We start from the raw sequence: 20,980 nt of genomic DNA, 5'->3' as shown, positions 1-20,980 counted from the left end.
GAGACTGGTTTAGAAAACTGTGCGATAATTTGGAAGACCCTATTCTTCCAAATTCAAATATATCTCAATGAATTTGGATTTCTCCATGGATCTGTGCCACCTACCAACCCCCAGGAAAAAGGGAAAAAAAGAAAAAATGATTTTCAAACTTTAGTATACGACACAACCATAGGCTTCTTTGTAGGTATCAATAATCAATGTATCATGTGAAATCAATTGATCTCGTGTTTTCTTTAATACTTGAGAATCAATAGGAATTCACCATCAAAAAGTCTAAAATAGATCTTACATAAGAGGTCGGAACAAATCATACCAAATTTCGGCGATACTGTTGTGGGTTCCATTGTTCCAATGCAGTGCAAAGCAATAGTAAATAATATGATTAGTGTATTATTTGCCATCTAATTGCAATTGAGGAAGCGAAGAACTGGAACGGATCCAACAAGAATACCGATACAGGCAACAGCACGAGCCACGATGTCCAAAGAAGAACTTCAGCGGTGCAACACTGCAACATACCTATTAGCACTTTTGGAAGGAGTACAAATGCAAATATGTAAAGTGCAAAACCTTATATTTTGTATCATATTGCATATTTGCATTTATAATCTTCCCAAACAGCAGGACAACCCACCCAATTGGATTTCTCAAATTCCACTGACACGATCGGAAAGTCGCATTCTAAGTGATCTGTACTTGTAGAACAACTACCCTTGACGTGCAGCAAGGGTGACATTGGACGCAGAAAATTGGAAAAAGAAAAGAAAATAAAATATTAATACAGTATTCCATGGGAACTTGAAATTTGAACACGCGGGTTGCTGCCCCGTTAACAACCGATGTTGCCATTGGCTGTGCAGAAGACAGATCCCCTGGATGCGGATAAGCCCTAGAAGCCCCCCCCAACCCCAAGTTTTCCAAGCTGAGCTCCAACCTCCGAGGCTGCAAGCCGCAACCAAACTGAAACAAAAACAAGGGTTCAATAGTAGTGTTACTTTAAGGTTGAAGGCAGATAATGCAAATATGTACAGGTTATTTAATAGGGGAAGGACCAAGCCGTGTTTGTGTTGCCACAGTTCTTTTTCTCTGCTTCAGCAGAGAGAGAGAGAGAGAGAGAGAGGGGTGGAAAGCATTCGGATGTTGAGCATGGTTTGGTGCCATATGGCACACATTTTCCTCCCTTGATAAAAACCTAAAGCGAATAACAGATGGCATTTACAAACATGCCTAATCATGTATAAACAGAATATTTTCCGGCTTTAGAAGGCCAATACAGGTAATCTAAAGTTAACAGATGAAAATGTGTTGAAATACAAGGTAGACCTTTATCTTCCACCCCCCTTCCTGTTCCATTGATTGACAGAAGACTGCTGGTTCATCTTAGCTTCCAGTCTCTTTGCAGTGCGTAGAATAGCTGCTTGCTTTTGCCGGTGGCTATAGCTCTTCCTTTTGCTGCACAGACCATGAAAGATTATTAAGCAAGTATCCTAACCAGATATATTGGAGAACATAAAACAATAAAGTTTTGTCCTTATTTTCTACATCGAGGATCATCTTGGGTATAGAACTACTATAGATGCACACAACGTTTAAATTATTGGCACAACACCCGGTACAGGCCAAATAGTATATCCATTTCCATAGAGACTGGCATGTGGCATGGGTGGAATGGGGTAAACTTTCATTCCAAACATGCCCATCAGTATCATCCATATTGTTCCGTATCCAACCTGTGACAACTTGTTGTTGATCTGCAAAAACACTTGAGGTCAAGGTTCAAAATATCTATACACCCGATACGCCGGTATAGGCGTGTATTGATAGCTTACTTTTTAGTCTTTTTTTTCAAATCTGATTTAGAGGGAGTGGTTTAAGGTCCAACCGGTTGAGACCTTGAAACGCCCCCTGTGGGGGCATATCAGGAAGCCCCCAATACAATATGTATCGGCCGATACATATCAAAATTCTGAATCTTGCTTGAGGTCTTCCGCATGTTTTTCATTTAATCCTTCAAGATTTAGTAGGTCTACATATCAGTATTTGAAATGCAAGGACATATTGATTATTGTTGGATCTGTGATGTTTTTGCTTGCTTGTAATTAGTAGATCCATGGATCTTTCACCCCCCACCCCCCAAAATGGGAAAATCCAAAATTTATAAATAATTTATTTTAAATGATTTTGATGGTAAGAAAGAACTATAAGATTGGTTTATAAATAATCTATCAAATCTATTGATCCATCAACAATGTATGTCAAGAAAATGATTTTTTTATTTTTTGGTAATTTACATAAGTACAAATAATATAAAAACAGAATAATTGTTTTAGCAATTAAAACTTATAAATTGCAAATGTATCTTAGAAACTCTACTGGTCTAATAAAATTTTAAATTATGATTTTTTTTAAATTATTAATTAAAATTTTATCTAACTTAAATAATTTTCAAGAAGTTATATTTAGCTATTTAGCTAACATATTAACATGAAGTCCACTTATTTTTTTGATGATTCACAAAAGTAAAATAATAAAAATAAAAAACTTGATTTAATAATTGATTAGAGATCACCCGAGAGTGAGAGAGAGAGAGAGAATCCAAACCGTCCAACCCTTCCTAGCACAAGCACACACAATCCAGAAAAGAAACAAAAGAACACACCACTCTCCACCCTTTAAAAAAAAAAAAAAAAACACACACACACACAATCATACAGACTAACCCAATGCAAATTGCTTCAAGAAAACACCCAATCCAAAGAAACAAGGTTGGACCTCACCGGAAATTTATATTGTTTGATAGATGCTTCAATTTGAATCATAGCATTCATTTCCTAAATTGTAATACTTCGACTAAGTGCAAAGCACACACAAGAATATATCAACATGCTAAGTAACCAACATAAACCAGCAGGCACAAGGATTTCAAATAAAAGGTGATGGTTTGATAAATAGAGCTGAGGAAATTATGCCTAACTTTCTGAGCACTGTAGTCTACCTTATAAACAGAAGCCCTGTTGTAAGCACCATGCCTCCCACTGCCCATGAAACTCTTTTACTAAATGGCATTTCCCTTACCCACTGCTGAAAATCTTCAAGTACCCCTGAGTTTTCATTTTTCTGGGGCACCTGAGATTGTGAAGTCTTCCATGAATCAGCAATAGAGTCCAAACTGGCCTTTCCTCCATAGCAAGAAGGCTGCTCAGTGCTCTGATAGCTATCTTCAGATGGTTTAACAGCAAAACCTGCAAGGCGACAGAGCTCTGTACCATTAGGGGCCCATTCAGAAGCTCTTCCACAAATAAATTCACTTAATCCGCATGGAGACAGAACCTGACATTGGAAGAATAACATCTAATCAGAATATTGAATTCACAAATAAGTATACAAGTCCTAGTACCAACAGGTTAAACCCTAAATACAGATGTGAACACTGTAAAAAGTAAGTCAACCAGATGACTGGAACTATTCATTCTCAACCATCCAAAAAACTTCTCATAGCAGTCCAAACAAAAGATTCCACATAGATGATTACAATCATTTTTAGAGCCTATTTTCCATTCATCTTAAATGCAACTTTTCACCCTTGTATTCTATCCCTAACTTGCTACAACTGGCATACAATTCAATATGGCATATTTTTATATGGAAGTGCAATCATAGACATTGATATACCCATGTAGTTCCAATTTTAAAGTTTCTAGGTAACACGCATGCTTGTTATATGCACTTATTATCAAAATCTCCAAATGGATACTTTACACTTCCTAACCTACAATTAGACCACCCACCAACCTGGGTCTTTACATCCATAGAGAAGTAGGCATTAGAGCAAGCCTGAAAGACTCTATCACAAAGAGAGGCACATATAAGAGGAGGTCCAGGCTGGACACCAACACGTGGATCACAAATAGAACACTCCAACAACTCCCATAATTGCAAACACTCTTGGTTGGCTTCCCCTGTAGAAGCCAGTCTTCTAATTGAAAGCAAAGCCGGATGTGTCTGGGCTACATCACAACATGTTTTTCTACGGAATACCCGGCAGAGGGTCAAGTCTTTCGGACCCTTGGTTGCTTTTCTTGGAGCACTCCCTTCAGATGAGAATGGAGGGAATCGACCACCTTGGGAAATGCACACTCCATCAGGTTTTCCTGCATTCCAAAAAATTCAAAGAAATTTCTAATTAGAAATATTACATCGATTGGAATTCACTACGAAAAATTGAAACCAACATGAGCTCTCACAGAGCTATTTAGGATTTCTTGAGACGCTAAGAGGTGTTCAAACATGCATGCATACATGAAAATAGATGTATGGCTAACAAACTAAATTGGAAAAAAATGCAATGCAGATGACTGATTGTTTAGTAAGATTTGGGTAGTGTGTAATCAGCAGCATGTAGGGGTGTCAATTGGACTGGATTTGGTCCAATCCGATCCAGTCCAATGTAAGTCCATTATAAATGAACCAGGTCCAATCCAAACCTATGAATGTTTTGAACCAATTTGGACCGGTCCAATTCAATGTCTGGACCATCCAATCTGTTCAAATTCATTTTGATTTAGATTGGTTTCAACCCAAACCCAGTCCATTGACACAGATATTCTTATCTTATATCAATGGACCAATTATTGGCTTAATCCAACCCAATCCAATATAAATTTGTTACGGATGGACCAGGTCTAATCCAACCTAATAAATATCTTGGACCGGATTGGTCCAATCCAATATGTCTTGTTGGTCCGTCCAATCCATTCAAATTGACTTTGGACTGGATGGGATTCAAAATCAATTTGGTGCTGTTATTCTTATCTTAGTTGCATGCAACTAGCCACGTGCTTTCATTGCAGGATTTGGTGCTGTTATTTATTATTGTAAAAGTAATTTATTTGGAGCATTTTTGAATTTTGAAAATACATTTCTGTGATTACATTATTATTGCCAATGTAGGTGCTTTCTGACTTGGCCGGCAGATGGCATGTGAGCTTATTCTAGATCAGATTTGTCACTAAGAGTGGTCCAACAAATCAGTGTCTTTCATAAAGAGTTAGAAAATTGTAAATAATAAGTGAAGCCCATAATCATGTTTATTTCTTTCTAATAGACAGCTTTAACCTACCTTTCAGCAAAGTTCCTACAGGGACAGCAATATGACCCTTTGGCAACCCTCACACAAGCAGGGCTCACCCCCACCATGCCATTGTTGATAGGCCGGTGACTAATAGTAGTTTGATTTGGAACTTCAACCTGAGGTAGCTTAGTCTGCTGGTTGGATGATAGCATTTTTTCTGCTCAAATAAGGACTTCAAAATAAGAAGGGAAAAGGCTGAAATATATAACTGACAGAGCCCCTTCCGTGTAGATTTTCATTGAAAGCATACAATGTGGTACCAACTCCAAGAGCCAAGAAGCCAAGGTACCTTCAATCCATTGTGTTTCCATGTGGTCATGGATAATCCAAACTGACACCAGGATAAAACCCAAAAAGTTACATGACAGACTTAATCATATCAAAAATGAGTACCATGCAATATTTTCTATCTGAACTGGAATATTTGTTTTTTCAGTTAGTACTTTAGTACTTCTTTTCCAGTGTTTCCTTGCAAGTAAACAATCTTCTACAGCGTTGCATGGATATATTGATTTAATTGTTTTATGTTGATTCCTGACCACAAAAAGTGTAGCAGTGTACATACCAATTACCATGCAGCTGCATCAGCGTAATTCATGTGTAATAAAAGAAAACTCTGATAGTTTTACAAACCACCGTAGGAGATTTGGTCGCCATTCTTATATATCTCTTACATTTGAAAAATTCAAAAACCTTCAGAGTGAATTTGCTAAATTAAGTGTAATTCACTGAAGATATCAGCTTTTCAATCAAAATTAGACACTGGCAACTTATTCCAAAATCATCCATACAGTCATCTTGCAAGCCATCGTAAAGGACTATTCACTACTATTTGTCGCGGGGGAGGGGGAGATGCCCACGAGATAAAGCGAGGTTAGGATTGCAAATTTGCAATGCGACCTGACCATTTGAGCCATTTGCCCTAACTAATGTAAAACTTGAAGCATTACTTTTACTTTTACTACTAAAAAAACTACGAATAAAAATCAGCAGAAGGGACTCATCAAACAAAGTCTGAGAAGGTTAAAATTCTCCTGTCATCAGTGATTAAGCAACCTAACAAAATTAGATTCGTAGAGGATCTCATCTGTATATTTGAAAAAAGCAGTCTAATTCAAAAGGGTGAAGTATGGAAGCTTCTTACTTCATAAGAAATTCGTTAGCGAATGGGGGAAAAAGGAATTAGGGTTTACAGGAATAACAAACAAATAAAAAAAATCCATCAAATGATATGGTTCCCAGACTATGGATGGCACTGGAACTTGGAAGCCCTAAGAGAGAGAAAGAGAGAGAGAGAGAGAGAGGGCTTCCTTACCAATTGAAGAGGGGATTAGAAGGACGAAGAAGAACAGCGACAACAAAAGGCCGCAATCCATTGTATCATTGTATTTGGCGCCCGCCGGCAGCATAAAAAAGGGAACAACCGTAGCGTAACCAGTCCACAAGCAGATTTATCTGTAACCAGATGCAGCTCTGTTTTATGTTGAATGCCCGAATCGAGTTCCAGTGACAGACGGGTCTAGAACTCCAGATTGAGATTGGTCTCTTCTCTTTGAGCAATGAGCATTAGAATGCTGAATCGGGTCTCTCTCTTCTCTTTGACCAATTATGAAGTTCCACGACAGTAATAAATTCATGGGCCCCATAAATGATGCGGACTTATATTTAGTAAAAATTCTCAATAGTTATTTAGGCCGATTGACAATTTAGTACCCAAACTTTAAAATGCAACAATATATTAGGCAAACTTTCATTTTATCACAATCTAATACTTATATATATCAGGTCAAAAATTTTTGAAAATATCAAAATTACCCTTAAAAATAAAATATATTATTCATCGTCTTCTTTCTCAAAAGAAAATAAAACAGAATCCAAAGGGTTGGCCGCTAGCCACCACCATGACCAGCGGGAAGATAAAGAATTTAAGACCATCCGTCTAATGGAGCAAAGCAACCATGGCAGATAGGGACACTGACTACATTTAAGCCCTTATGATGGTTGCTTGCTTCATCAGCTCGGTCTGCGGTTAGTCGCAACTCATGCTACCTAATCCGCTCGCCAGGGGCAACTTCTATAGTTGCACTTTCACTGCCCACAGATGGCTCGAATATACTACCACCCTCCATCCAACTGCGACGATGGAGACAATCACCACCAGCTCCCTGGTCATCCCTCACAACGGTATCGCCGGTGGCAGCAACGCCATCCCAACCCAAAGAGATATCTTTCACTTGTCACAACCAACGGCCTCTTTTGCAACCTTACTCCCTCATGAAGCAATTGGTCGCAGAAGCACCCAGAAGAAGAATAATCCCATTAACCATCTTGATGAACTTGATTCCTTGAAGTGTGCTCATATTGCATCCCATAGGGTGCGTTCTATTTTCTGTGCAATCAGTGTAGATGAATGAGCCCACAACCATGCCACTGAACCACTCAAGCTCAGTGTTCCATTTTGAGGAATACATGGCCACAAAGACTGAAAGGGTGAATAAGGCTCTAGACGAGGCTGTTTCTCTGAGACATCCACTCAAGTTACATGAGGCCAGGAGGTAGGTATTCATTGCTGGCCGGCAGAAAGCACATCTGCCCCATCTTGTGCATCGCATCCTATGAGTTAGTGGGAGGGGATGAGTCGCTGGCTCTTCCCGTGGCGTGTGCAGTTGAGATGATTCATACCATGTCACTCATACACGATGGCCTCCCTTGCATGGACAATGATGATCTGCGACGAGGCAAGCCCACCAACCATAAGGCTTTTGGGGAAGCCATAGTTGTTCTTGTGGGGGATGCACTGCTTCCCCTTGCCTTTGAGCATGTCGCGTCTAGGACCATTGATGTGTAGCCGGAGCTTGTCGTTCGAGTAATGGCCAAGCTGGGTGCAGTAGTTGGGTCTGACGGACTTGTGGTAGGTCAAATTGTTGACATTGCCTGTGAGGGTCAACAAGTAGTGGATCTAAAGGAATTGGAGTACATTCATGTTCACAAAACTACAAAATTGCTTGAAACTTCGACCGTCTATGGAATGATATGGGTGGAGGAAACATGGCCGAGGTGGAGAGGGTGAGAAGGTATGTCAGGTGCATTTGTTTGCTGATTCAGGTGGTGAATGATATTCTGGACATTACAAAGACTTCGAAGGAGTTAGGGAAGACGGCCGGCAAGGACTTCATTGTAGTTCCATGGCTATCACCTTCGATACCACAGACTTGATTCTTTATTCCGTTGTATAACTAGATACATAGTTTGGAAGAAGGGAAAAAAAAAGAAAAAAAAAAACATGATGAAATAACAATGGAAAGATGCCATTTTTTGGGAGAGTTCTATTTCATTCTGTTTTACGGGGCAACTTCTGTAGTTGCAGTAAGTGGTGAAGATGATGGAACGTTGGAGTTTGAAAATGTTATCTTTTTTCATTTGGGATTCATTTGATAAAGAAAATTAGGTGAAACTTAAAAGGTATTTGTGTCTTTTTCTCATGATACTTAATGGTGAATTAACGCCAGGTATTAGATTATCGCAAAATGAGAATTCGAGTACTAGATTGTGGCATTTTAAAATTCTGGTACTAAATTGGCACTCAACCTAAATTATAAGTACCTATTGAGAATTTTCCCATATATTTAATACGAGTCTGCGATACACCCGAAGCGTGAACCCTCCGATAAAAGGTGTGCACGTCACCAACTTTATACTCATGCTAACGTTAACGGGATTCAAACGTTAGTTACTTGAATCCGGTTGAACCGGACACAAAAGGACAAATAAATATGAAAACCCATTATTTGAAATTTGGGATTTCTTTCGAACTCCCTCCCAATTTCTTTCTCCTCGAGCCCTAACCCAAAAGTAGCATCCCACCGGCGTCCGTAAACGTGGAATCGACTGGCGGAAAAAAATCAACCAACAGCAAGCCTTCTTGTCTTCTGCTTCCTATTCTTCTTCAAATCTTCTTCTCTTCTTCTTCTTCTTCCTCTTCTTCAAATCTTCACTTGTTCTTCTCTTGTCAACAGATCGAGGTCCATTGTTCCGAAGCCGGCGGTCACCAATCCCCAGAACGAAGGTCCATTGTTCCGAAGCCGGTGGTCATCAATCCCCAGAACGAAGGTCCACCGTTGGGGCAGCATGATATGGGATGATAATTTTGCTCTGAAATTTATTGTTTTTCCTGTTCAGAAGCCTAATGCCCTTACTGTATCTCTAGCGTGGAGGTAACCTCTCCCTCTATTGCTTTTCTTTCTCTCTTTAATGAAGTTCTTCTTTCAAAATAACTAACTAACTAAATAAATAAACAAACAAAAGCATTCCCATTCAATTTTCATCATCTATATCATATTTATCTGAAAACATATGTGGGTCTCTCATTGGTGTTTTGTTGTTAATGGAATTTGTATAGGGTTTTTGGGATGATGCCATGATGGTTGATTAAATTTTCCTACCTATTTCTATTTGATCTGGATAATGGAATTTGGTCCTTAGAAAGAAGTCATATCATTGATAAATCTAAAAAAATAAAAGAGAGTTGGCTGTTAACCCATTGGGTTGCATGGCCGATACACATTAAGAACACCATGAGGCAAATAAAAATGTGGACATGAAGATATACACATGAATTGAAAAAGAATAAAATGGAAAATTTTATTCCTCTCATTTCTAAATCTCTTTAACCATTTTCCTTGGTTTGTATCATTTAGGCCATCATCTATGGTAAACAAAGTCATTCTTCCTCATCATTCTGCCCATCCTGATGCAGGATTGGTGCTTGGTAGGGCCTACAGTGCTGGGTCTAATATAAAATTTGAGTGAAATTTGAAGATAAAATGATTTAATTTTGGTTTAGGTCTAGCATTTAGATTAAGAGTGAAAATAGATTTGGGTTTGGATTAATGATTATTTATGTCTATAATGTCTGCTATTCTCACTCTTATATCCATGTTTCTTCTGAGTACCTTCATAGATGTTCTGACAAAAGAAAGGGATTTGGTGGTTCACATCCATCGCCCTCAATTTGCAAGTATTGCATTGAAAGTTATTCATTGTGTCCATTTTGCCATTTTTGGCAAAATGAACCAAGAGAGACGCTTCATGGTTGCAACTTCAATTACTCCAGTGGCAGGTTGGGATTGCACGACACTCTGAAACACAGAATTGCAAATTCAGTAGGTTGTGATATTTGAAAATGCACTGATTGTGATCAGGCAGATGTAGTATCAAAACAAACCAATGCCTTGCTAGTTACAAACTGATCATTGAATTATCTTGTAGTGTATCATGATTTTTCTCATTGAATTATCTGGGTCCTATCCAATTTCTAATTTGCCCTCTAATTTTGTTTAGGTTTTATGAATTTGCTCTTAATACAGATCTGGAAGCTGTCCAGAGGACCCGGGGAAGAGGAAGATGGCTTTGCATTTCATTATATTTTTGGCTTCGTTCAGCCATACTATGTAGAAGATGATAGGCTTCGTGCAGTGTGTTTGTTGTAATCATATAGTCTTCTCTCTTGATGAGAGTTTGTAATTTTAATTTTTCTTTACAAGGCAATCTTGCCCAATCTGGTTTTTGGTTGTATCTCAATAACAATACATTTAGCTATGCATTATTATGGTGTATGCGGCTTCAGTGGGATCATTGGGCATGATTATATTTGTTAGAGATTGGTGCATCAGAATATAAAGGAATCAGATCATAAAATGTAATCAGGACCTGGAAACCAGTCATGGCTTAGGGGAGAAGTTCTTTTATCTGTAAATCCACTTACACTTCCCATAATGTGCAAAAGGCGTGGATTCTGAAAAAATGCATGACCTACGCCCTTGTAATGTTGAAGTATCTCTTTTGGGGGCTGAAAGTTTTTTTAAAGAACATGTGAACTGAAACAATGCAATATCTTAATGGTGTGGTTAAAAGTTACTGTTTTGTGAATGTAGACCTTCATGTACTTACAACCCAGATCACATAATTGTGTTATTTTCATTAAATTGAGGAACTTACACGTGGAATTAAAAAAGTAGATAAGAAGAAATGATAAAAGGTTCACATCTGCTACTAGAATGGTGTCAAGGGTTCACAAAAACTCCTTCACATACCTAATGAAATGAGCGATTACAAAAATAGACATAACACTTAGCTGCCTCATTGTTAAGTGTATAAACACCTTCTATCACATCCAAAAAGCAACAAGCCTCACTAATTCTTATAGATACACAAGAGAATAAACCCAATTATGAAATGAGTGGTCTTCATCTCTTCAATATGTAGTTGGTCGGAAGATAGCAATGATTCCAATATTTTTAAACGATTATCCATGTCAGCCACCAACTTGTCAAGCTCATCAATTTGGGTTTCTAGATCTTATTGGTTGTGCATGGATGAAATGCCATCATCCTCAAGGCCTTTTGGAACTGTGCACGCAAAATAATCATACCACTTCCCATTTGGTTTGTTTGCCTACATGGATGCAACATATTAGTCAACAAATATCCATAGAAGATTCTCTAATAGCAAAAATTTAGCATACTCTAGTAGATCTAAATAATTATCTTCTGGCAGATTTGATTATTTCCCATGCTTTGAGATGAAATTCAGTGTTATTTGATAAAGATGTTTGCTATTTTTTCAATTTATATACATGTTTTGTACATTAAACTATAGAATTAACTAATAACTTAATTTTTGTTCTTTGCAAGATTCCATCTCAAACTCATCACTTAGGGGCTCATTGTCACCTAGAATCAACAACCATGAACAACATTAAGTGTATATAGCACCTGGTGTTGACCTTTATGGAATTTGGCCAATTGGCAAATACAGATGATAGCAGTGTAGCAAACATATGAAAATTCATATACAAACACTTTAAACTAAGCCAATTAGGTTGTAGAGTGTATCTTATCTAATTCAAGTTGGCCAATTTGTGGATTCATTGAAATGAAATGTTCCCTCTATTTACCATGAATTTTGCATCTCTAGTAAAGTGTGCTGCAGAACTGAATGACCCTCATATCTATCCCTCATCCAAGAAACCACAAAAGCTTAGAATTTTATAGAATATGGTCATATTAAATATATTTGTTTCAATAATAAGTTCTACACTACAATGACTGCACTATTTTTCTTTTTATTTTGGCGAGTTAAGGGAAGATTTATAATCTACCATAGACCACCGGTTGGTGTTGGTGTTGGTCACCGGTGATCTAGTAATAGGGCTCAGGTGATACATTGGGGAAAGTGCTTGTTCCAATGGTGGACCTTCGTTCTGATGACTGATAACCGCCGGCTTCGGAACAATGGACCTTCGATCTGTTGACAAGAGAAGAACAAGTGAGGATTCGAAGAAGAATAGGAAACAAAAGACAAGAATGCTTGCTGTCGATTGATTTTTTTCTGCCGGTCAATTCCACGTTTACGGACGCCGGTGTGATGCTTCTTTTGGGTTAGGGCTCGGAGGAGAAAGAATAAAGTGGTTTTCATTTCTATTTGTCCTTTTGTGTTCAGTTCAACCGGATTCAAGTAGCTAACGTTGGAATCCCGTTAACATTAGCATGAGTATGAAGTTGGTGACGTGCACACCACCTATTGGAGGGTTCACGCTTCCCGTGCACCTACGGGTGCATAGAACGCGGATTCATTTAATACTGACATAAAATCTTATCATTGGTTGTACAGCCTGCTGAACAATTAAAGTGTTCAACTAAACCTTGTTCATCTTTCTCTAGTTTGGACCAATGTTATCAATCCATGGCCGGATTGGTAAACCACCACCTGGCCATATTTTCGGGTCTTTTATTTTTACCTCAAATCGTTTATTTGTAAAAAAATTAAAAAAAAAAGAAACAAGTTGACTTAACCAACAATGATGACCCGACCAGTTGAATGGTTGAACTGTATGACCCGGCCAACAGGTTATAGGTCAATACATTAATTCTCATTTTTTGGTTTTCTTTATATTTTTGCTATTTTTTATCATTAAAAACAATGACAATAATTATCATTTATCACAACTATTTTGTTTAAACGATAATATATCATATTAGAGACATTTTGATTTATAATATCAATCAATGTTTTCAACCTGCAATTGACCTTGTTGGTCGAACCGTTCAAATCATCACCTGACCAGAATTCTGGGTCTAATTTAGTCAAGACCCATCAGACGGTCGAAAACCGTTGAATTGGTCAAGAGCTGTTCAACCCAGCCGGTTCGACCATTGACCTGTTCAACCCGATGATAGGGTTGTAGGTTACACTCAATGCATGCAAAACTTTCGAAGGGTATAATTTTACACTTCAATGTTCGATTGGGGTGATTTTTTTGTAACTTTTCAAGATTTGTGCATCCCAAAGAGCCATAGGCACCTTGCCCTACTATTTTTCACGAAAAAAACTCTTTTTTGGCCTTAAATTACAATTTTTAATATTTTTATAAATAAAAAATTAAAAACATAAATTAAATATAAAATAATACATATAACATATGTAAAACATAATAACATAATTATACATTATTTATTGCTAATATATATATATATGTATGCATGGCTTAAATAATGATGATGAATTGTAAATTCAAGTCTTTATTCACGTTATTCAAATACATATCTCTTGCCATTAAAATGACGTCTTCTTAGTATTAGGGAATATTGTGATGAGATTAATCTTGTGTTAAGATGTGATAAGGATTAGTGAGAGTTTTAGTTTGATTAGGTTTATCTTTCTCATGTAAATCTCATATTCAGAACTAGTGCATTCTATTTTCTCATTCTATGATGTTTAATACTTGGCTGACTTTGAGACAAATTGGAATTGTTTTAGGGAAATACTAACAGGGACTCGTGTGATGCATGGGCTTTGTTAAATGAAAGTTAAACAATAAAAGCACATAAGAGTAGACAATTGTTTTATATTTTAACATTTTAAATAATTAATAATTCGATATGCCCGATGCGCCGATAGAGGCGCATCAAGCTGTATCGGTAGATTTTTTAGTTTTTTTTTTCAAATCCGGTTCAGAGGGGGCAATTTAAGGTCCATCCACACCCTGAATCGATCAAAACCTTGATACACCCTCTATAGGGGCATATCGGGAAGCTCTCGATACGATAGGTATCGATTGATACGTATCAATACTTTGAACTTTGGTTTAACCATTGAACCACATTACAACTTTGTATTTTGTATATATATATGCACTGATGTGGTATGGTCTAAATCGTTTGACCCGGTTGATCGAACCGGTGACCTGCAACCCAAAGGCAAAAATGGTTCAGCCTCTGGGTCGGTTTTTAAGACATTGATATCAATAATTGAGCTATTAAACATTTGGACCTAACGGTCCAACCCAAGGTTCAAAATATCGATATGCCCAATGCGCCGATAGAGGCATATCAAGCTATATCGGTAGATTTTTTAGTTTTTTTTTCAAATCCGATTTAGAAGGAACAGTTTAAGGTTCATCCACACCCTGAACCAGTCAAAACCTTGATATGCCCTTTATAGGAGCATAACAGGAAGCTCCCAATACGATACGTATCAATACTTTGAACTTTGGTCCAACCATTAAACCACATTACAACTTTGTATTTTGTACTAAAATTGCATAGATGATGACCCTTAAGCTCAATTTGGAAAGAATACAAATGCAAATATGTACAATATATATATATATATATATATATATATATATATATATATATATATAATACAAAATATAAGGTTTTGCGCTCTACACATTTGCATTTGTACTCTTTTCAAACTAAGCCTTAATGAATTTGTATGCTTCCAGGTCTTTCACCATATTCATGTATATTGAGGTTCAGATTTTGCCAGGCCCTAAAGAATGTAAAGCCGAGTCAAGGGTGGAAACGTGGAAAATCCAATTGTCCATACTCCATAGGAGCATTGTGAATTGGTAAATTTCTTTCCCATAGTTTATACCAAGGTTCAAAGTAGGGTGTATTATCGGTGCTTTTTTTTATGTTTTATTTTTATTTTTTCAAAACTGGTTCAAAGGAGTCGATTTAAATCCCGACTACCCTCTGAACCATGGTCTGACCTGATACAACCCCTATAGGGGCATATCGGGAAGCTCCTAGCACAATATGAGGTCGATTTAAATCCCGACTATCCTCTTATCTCTTAAAGTACAATCATACAACTTTTTGTTTTCCAATGGTACACCTAGAAAGACAAACGAAAACTCTCATATATAAAGTCAAAACAAATGTGATAATTTTTAGAATTCAGAATTCAAAACAACATTTTTTGCATTCAGAGTTCAGAGGAAAGAAAAGTTCACCAATACCAATATTCCTCTTAATGTAATTATTCTTTCAAATGTCAAGCTTCAAAACAAACAAACATGCCCTTGGTTTATACCCGTGTGGCCCAATAATAATTCTCCTTACCTTCATATGACACAATAGATTTGGTGAATTCCAAATGTTTCCGTTAGATTGCATGGCATCCCTACTAGTAAGTCTCACGTTAGATTGCATGGCATACCTACACGGTAAGTCCCACGGCTTTCACCTGTGCTACTGCTACATGAAGAGTGACAAATAAGGTTAAGTTGCATTTGGAAGCAATGTAAAACATCATCAATATAAAAATTTACATCAATTCGGTTTTGTTCACATTTGAATGGAGTGTAAATCAAGATCAATGTAAAACTCCACTCCGAATGAAACTCTACTACGCAAAACCTGAATTTAAGAACGTCAATATTTCACTCCACTTTCTCACATTTGATTTTCTTTTCTTCCTAGTGGGAAAGGAATATTAATTTCACTGCTAGTACAGTTCTCACCTCTAACAGCAGAAATCCTTTTTGCCCTCTTCTTTTACCTCAAATGGAGGAAAAGGAAATTAACTAACAATATTATAAAAGCTACAGAAGAGCCGACAATTACACCCTCTCAAGTTCTGTTACATGTTTGTCTAGCTGCTCTTTCAACTCTTTCCTCCAACCTTCAATTAACCTTTCTTGCTTTTTGATCAATTCAGTCTTCAGTCTCATCTCTTCCTCCATCGCTGCAATCTCCTGGCAAAACAGAAAGAAAGAACCGAGAAGATTAAGAATCCTAATAGATGTTTCTCTACATTTTGGAATACATGCACCCATGCACACATTAAAAACTAAGATTTGATATTCAAATAGATTATACCTTGTAAAATACTTGCTAATGAAAAAAATCAAATCTCTCTTCATTCTCTCTCTTCCTTCATGGAGTTTAACATTCCCCTTTTTGGTAATTTGAGAAGAATAATACCAAAGACAATTTTTTATTTCTTGCACCCCTTACAAATGCATCTCATGCCACACGTGTGGAACATTGCGTTATGGGATGGCAATTGGCACCTGGCCTGACAAATGAATGGCCAACCTGAAATAAGGCAATGTTCTAGCTGTTGTGTAAGACTGCATAGTAAAAGAGAAGTCTTATTCTTAGCATTCCTCAGTAGGTCCAGTCCTCTTCTGTGGATGCAGACTATTTGAATTCCTGTGATACGCAATTGAGGATATTTCAATTGTGTGGTTTAACTGTTTAAGGTTTATATAAGAAACTTGAGTGTGCTTTGCTAAGACTAGAAGAAATCCAACAAGCATCCAATTGGCTTTTAATCAAGAAATCAAGAAGTCATGAAGTATGCATCACGACCACAAGATAATAGGTTTCAAAAATATTTCTAATGTGCTACAGCTCCCCAGACAATACCACATATTTCTGCCACAAGCAGGAATCCTGTGGGCAGATAGAAAATGTCTATCAGATAGAAGACCCTTTGGATTGGCCATGCATTTGCTCCCACAGTCCAAATCAGCCTATAATTGAAGTAATTGTCAGGCTACATTACCTATCCAAACTTTATTCTTTTATTCTAGAGAGAGAGAGAGAGAGAGAAACTTCTCTGGTTACACCCATGAATCATTGAAATCATACAGCCATCCAGTGTAGCTGCATAGCCTCTCAATATGATCCTGTTTTCAGGGGAAAGAGGTATTAAAATTTTGATTACCTTTCGAAGTGTCTCTTCCTTAGTAGGTTGATCTTCATTTTGCAAACCAATAAAATAAAGCTGAAGCTTTTTGGCTGCCTCCATGAAATCTCTAGCATGCCTCTCTACATCAACTGTAAGCAACCACAAGATAAGTTCATTATATACTTGTACAGACACATAAGTTGAGGTTATGCACTTCAAAAAGACATTCACATACGAAGAGTAAACCACATATGCATAACTCCCCATCCCCAACTCTATGTACAGTAAAGCTCATTTACTAAAAAGAACCAAAAAAAAAGGCCAAAACCAAACAAAAACATGAGATCCAACTTCAAAATCTTGCTTCTCTTGAAGTTTATACCAGTATTATTACTCTGGAAACTTCCATTTTATCAAAATCAAATATACTTTTATGATGGTTAAATCCACCAATTGATAATAAGCCTCCAATAACCCATCAAGTTAAGTCATACAAGAACAATAAGTTGCAATAACTCACTCCACAGTTACACTTGGTGTTTTGGTGAACAAGATTAAAGTCAAAAAAGATTATTTGTAATATCAGGTTCAAACATCTCAGAAAAATCAAACAAATAAAGGGTGCCCATATATTACTCTGATGAGAGGGATGGGGGGAACGATCTATAGCTTGGAGCTCTCTTGCTGGGAGGCATGGAAGTAGTGCAGCTTCTAATGCCATGACACAGGCGATCATGTCCTCCCTTGGTGTTGATGATTGCATCTGCTGATCTACTTGATCAAGTGGCTGTCGCTCTGCCATTTCCTTCCCTACTGTCTTGTGCCTAACCTTGAAAACAGAAAGTTTTCTCTCTCTCTCTCTCTCAAATGTAATGAAGAGACCTCAATTTTCTGCAATAACTATAAAAGAGATTCAATTAGACCAGTAAAGATTTTCTCTTTTATATAAACAACACTAATAAAAACTTTTTTATTGCATCGGCAACAGTGATGTACAAATGATAAAAACAGCAAATGCTGACCCCACTAGTTACAAGTCAAAACCAGAACAGAGTTATAGATATACCTCGGTCCAAGCATTCCACATACAATGTTGTCCCTGCCCAGTTCTGGCCCAAACATCAACTAGAGTATCGGTTGCTCTTAGAGAAAATCTGAATGATGCATTCAGGTCCTCGTCCATAGAGGAGTAATTCCATCACAAAATTTAAGGTTGTGCTCACAGCAGAGTGGAATTTGGAAAAATATGTTTTTTGGGCTTCAATTCCACATTTTAGCACAATTATAAAGGGCTATGTCCAGGGGTGGATGATCCGTGCCATTGTCATATAAATTTGGCATAGTTGAGGTGATTACATCGATTGGAATTCACTACGAAAAATTGAAACCAACATGAGCTCTCACAGAGCTATTTAGGATTTCTTGAGACGCTAAGAGGTGTTCAAACATGCATGCATACATGAAAATAGATGTATGGCTAACAAACTAAATTGGAAAAAAATGCAATGCACATGACTGATTGTTTAGTAACTTAAAGATTTGGGTAGTGTGTAATCAGCAGCATGTAGGGGTGTCAATTGGACGGGATTTGGTCCAATCCGATCCAGCCAATGTGAGTCCATTATAAACGGACCAGGTCCAATCCAAACCTATGAATGTTTTGAACCAATTTGGACCGGTCCAATTCAATGTCTGGACCGTCCAATCTGTTCAAATTCATTTTGATTTAGATTGGTTTCAACCCAAACCCAGTCCATTGACACAGATATTCTTATCTTATATCAATGGACCAATTATTGGCTTAATCCAACCCAATCCAATATAAATTTGTTATGGATGGACCAGGTCCAATCCAACCTAATAAATATTTTGGACCGGATTGGTCCAATCTAATATGTCTTGTTGGTCCGTCCAATCCGTCCAAATTGATTTTGGACTGGATGGGATCCAAAATCAATTTGGTGCTGTTATTCTTATCTTAGATGCATGCAACTAGCCAAGTGCTTTCATTGCAGGATTTGGTGCTGTTATTTATTATTGTAAAAGTAATTTATTTGGAGCATTTTTGAATTTTGAAAATACATTTCTGTGATTACATTATTATTGCCAATGTAGGTGCTTTCTGACTTGGCCGGCAGATGGCATGTGAGCTTATTCTAGATCAGATTTGTCACTAAGAGTGGTCCAACAAATCAGTGTCTGTCATAAAGAGTTAGAAAATTGTAAATAATAAGTGAAGCCCATAATCATGTTTATTTCTTTCTAATAGACAGCTTTAACCTACCTTTCAGCAAAGTTCCTACAGGGACAGCAATATGACCCTTTGGCAACCCTCACACAAGCAGGGCTCACCCCCACCATGCCATTGTTGATAGGCCGGTGACTAATAGTAGTTTGATTTGGAACTTCAACCTGAGGTAGCTTAGTCTGCTGGTTGGATGTTAGCATTTTTTCTGCTCAAATAAGGACTTCAAAATAAGAAGGGAAAAGGCTGGAATATATAACTGACAGAGCCCCTTCCGTGTAGATTTTCATTGAAAGCATACAATGTGGTACCAACTCCAAGAGCCAAGAAGCCAAGGTACCTTCAATCCATTGTGTTTCCATGTGGTCATGGATAATCCAAACTGACACCAGGATAAAACCCAAAAAGTTACATGACAGACTTAATCATATCAAAAATGTGTACCATGCAATATTTTCTATCTGAACTGGAATATTTGTTTTTTCAGTTAGTACTTTAGTACTTCTTTTCCAGTGTTTCCTTGCAAGTAAACAATCTTCTACAGCGTTGCATGGATATATTGATTTAATTGTTTTATGTTGATTCCTGACCACAAAAAGTGTAGCAGTGTGCATACCAATTACCATGCAGTTGCATCAGCGTAATTCAACACATGTGTAATAAAAGAAAACTCTGATAGTTTTACAAACCACCGTAGGAGATTTGGTCGCCATTCTTATATATCTCTTACATTTGAAAAATTCAAAAACCTTCAGAGTGAATTTGCTAAATTAAGTGTAATTCATTGATGATATCAACTTTTCAATCAAAATTAGACACTGGCAACTTATTCCAAAATCATCCATACAGTCATCTTGCAAGCCATCGTAAAGGACTATTCACTACTATTTGTCGCGGGGGAGGGGGAGATGCCCACGAGATAAAGCGAGGTTAGGATTGCAAATTTGCAATGCGACCTGACCATTTGAGCCATTTGCCCTAACTAATGTAAAACTTGAAGCATTACTTTTACTTTTACTACTAAAAAAAAAACTACGAATAAAAATCAGCAGAAGGGACTCATTAAACAAAGTCTGAGAAGGTTAAAATTCTCCTGTCATCAGTGATTAAGCAACCTAACAAAATTAGATTCGTAGAGGATCTCATCTGTATATTTGAAAAAAGCAGTCTAATTCAAAAGGGTGAAGTATGGAAGCTTCTTACTTCATAAGAAATTCGTTAGCGAATGGGGGGAAAAGGAATTAGGGTTTACAGGAATAACAAACAAATAAAAAAAATCCATCAAATGATATGGTTCCCAGACTATGGATGGCACTGGAACTTGGAAGCCCTAAGAGAGAGAGAGAGAGAGAGAGAGGGTTTCCTTACCAATTGAAGAGGGGATTAGAAGGACGAAGAAGAACAGCGACAACAAAAGGCCACAATCCATTGTATCATTGTATTTGGCGCCCGCCGGCAGCATAAAAAAGGGAACAACCGTAGCGTACCCAGTCCACAAGCAGATTTATCTGTAACCAGATGCAGCTCTGTTTTATGTTGAATGCCCGAATCGAGTTCCAGTGACAGACGGGTCTAGAACTCCAGATTGAGATTGGTCTCTTCTCTTTGAACAATGAGCA

General features: G+C 37.5%; 2 protein-coding genes, 1 long non-coding RNA gene and 1 pseudogene across 8 annotated transcripts; 2 read left to right on the top strand and 2 right to left on the bottom strand.

Moving 5' to 3' along the window:
* Positions 1-553: 553 nt before the first annotated feature.
* Positions 554-20,823, bottom strand: LOC104598923 (folate receptor family protein). 3 transcript variants are annotated; one of them, XM_088900722.1, is made up of 5 exons: positions 20,730-20,823; positions 3,793-4,151; positions 2,996-3,330; positions 1,324-1,452; positions 554-960 (listed from the first exon to the last, which is right to left on the bottom strand). In XM_088900722.1, the coding sequence occupies exons 1-4, from the start codon at positions 20,821-20,823 to the stop codon at positions 1,326-1,328; spliced, it is 915 nt and encodes a 304-aa protein (XP_088756848.1). In that variant the 3' UTR covers positions 554-960; positions 1,324-1,325. The 3 variants fall into 3 exon arrangements, with proteins under 3 accessions (XP_088756848.1, XP_010259519.1, XP_088756847.1); XM_010261217.2 differs by lacking the exon at positions 20,730-20,823 and adding an exon at positions 6,447-6,735; XM_088900721.1 differs by lacking the exons at positions 554-960; positions 20,730-20,823 and adding exons at positions 1,141-1,192; positions 6,447-6,735.
* On the top strand, positions 7,538-8,347 carry LOC104599061 (heterodimeric geranylgeranyl pyrophosphate synthase large subunit 1, chloroplastic-like; annotated as a pseudogene).
* LOC104598922 (uncharacterized) lies at positions 8,894-10,733 on the top strand. The gene is made up of 2 exons (XR_016084293.1): positions 8,894-9,345; positions 10,472-10,733. It is a non-coding gene; the product is annotated as an uncharacterized LOC104598922 (long non-coding RNA).
* LOC104598921 (mediator of RNA polymerase II transcription subunit-like protein) lies at positions 15,681-20,870 on the bottom strand. 4 transcript variants are annotated; one of them, XM_088900725.1, is made up of 6 exons: positions 20,730-20,867; positions 19,401-19,743; positions 18,183-18,487; positions 17,753-18,016; positions 17,153-17,265; positions 15,681-16,175 (listed from the first exon to the last, which is right to left on the bottom strand). In XM_088900725.1, the coding sequence occupies exons 4-6, from the start codon at positions 17,916-17,918 to the stop codon at positions 16,041-16,043; spliced, it is 414 nt and encodes a 137-aa protein (XP_088756851.1). In that variant the 5' UTR covers positions 17,919-18,016; positions 18,183-18,487; positions 19,401-19,743; positions 20,730-20,867; the 3' UTR covers positions 15,681-16,040. The 4 variants fall into 4 exon arrangements, with proteins under 4 accessions (XP_088756851.1, XP_088756850.1, XP_088756849.1 ...); XM_088900724.1 differs by lacking the exon at positions 19,401-19,743 and having other exon boundaries at positions 20,730-20,869; XM_088900723.1 differs by lacking the exons at positions 18,183-18,487; positions 19,401-19,743 and having other exon boundaries at positions 20,730-20,870.
* Between the last annotated feature and the right edge of the window lie 110 nt (positions 20,871-20,980).

This window comes from Nelumbo nucifera, chromosome 3 (assembly GCF_055504915.1).
Source record: "Nelumbo nucifera cultivar China Antique chromosome 3, China Antique-T2T, whole genome shotgun sequence".
NCBI lineage: Eukaryota > Viridiplantae > Streptophyta > Magnoliopsida > Proteales > Nelumbonaceae > Nelumbo > Nelumbo nucifera.
The sequence above is the reverse complement of the archived record's forward strand: the minus strand, read 5'-3'. Positions and strand labels throughout refer to the sequence as shown.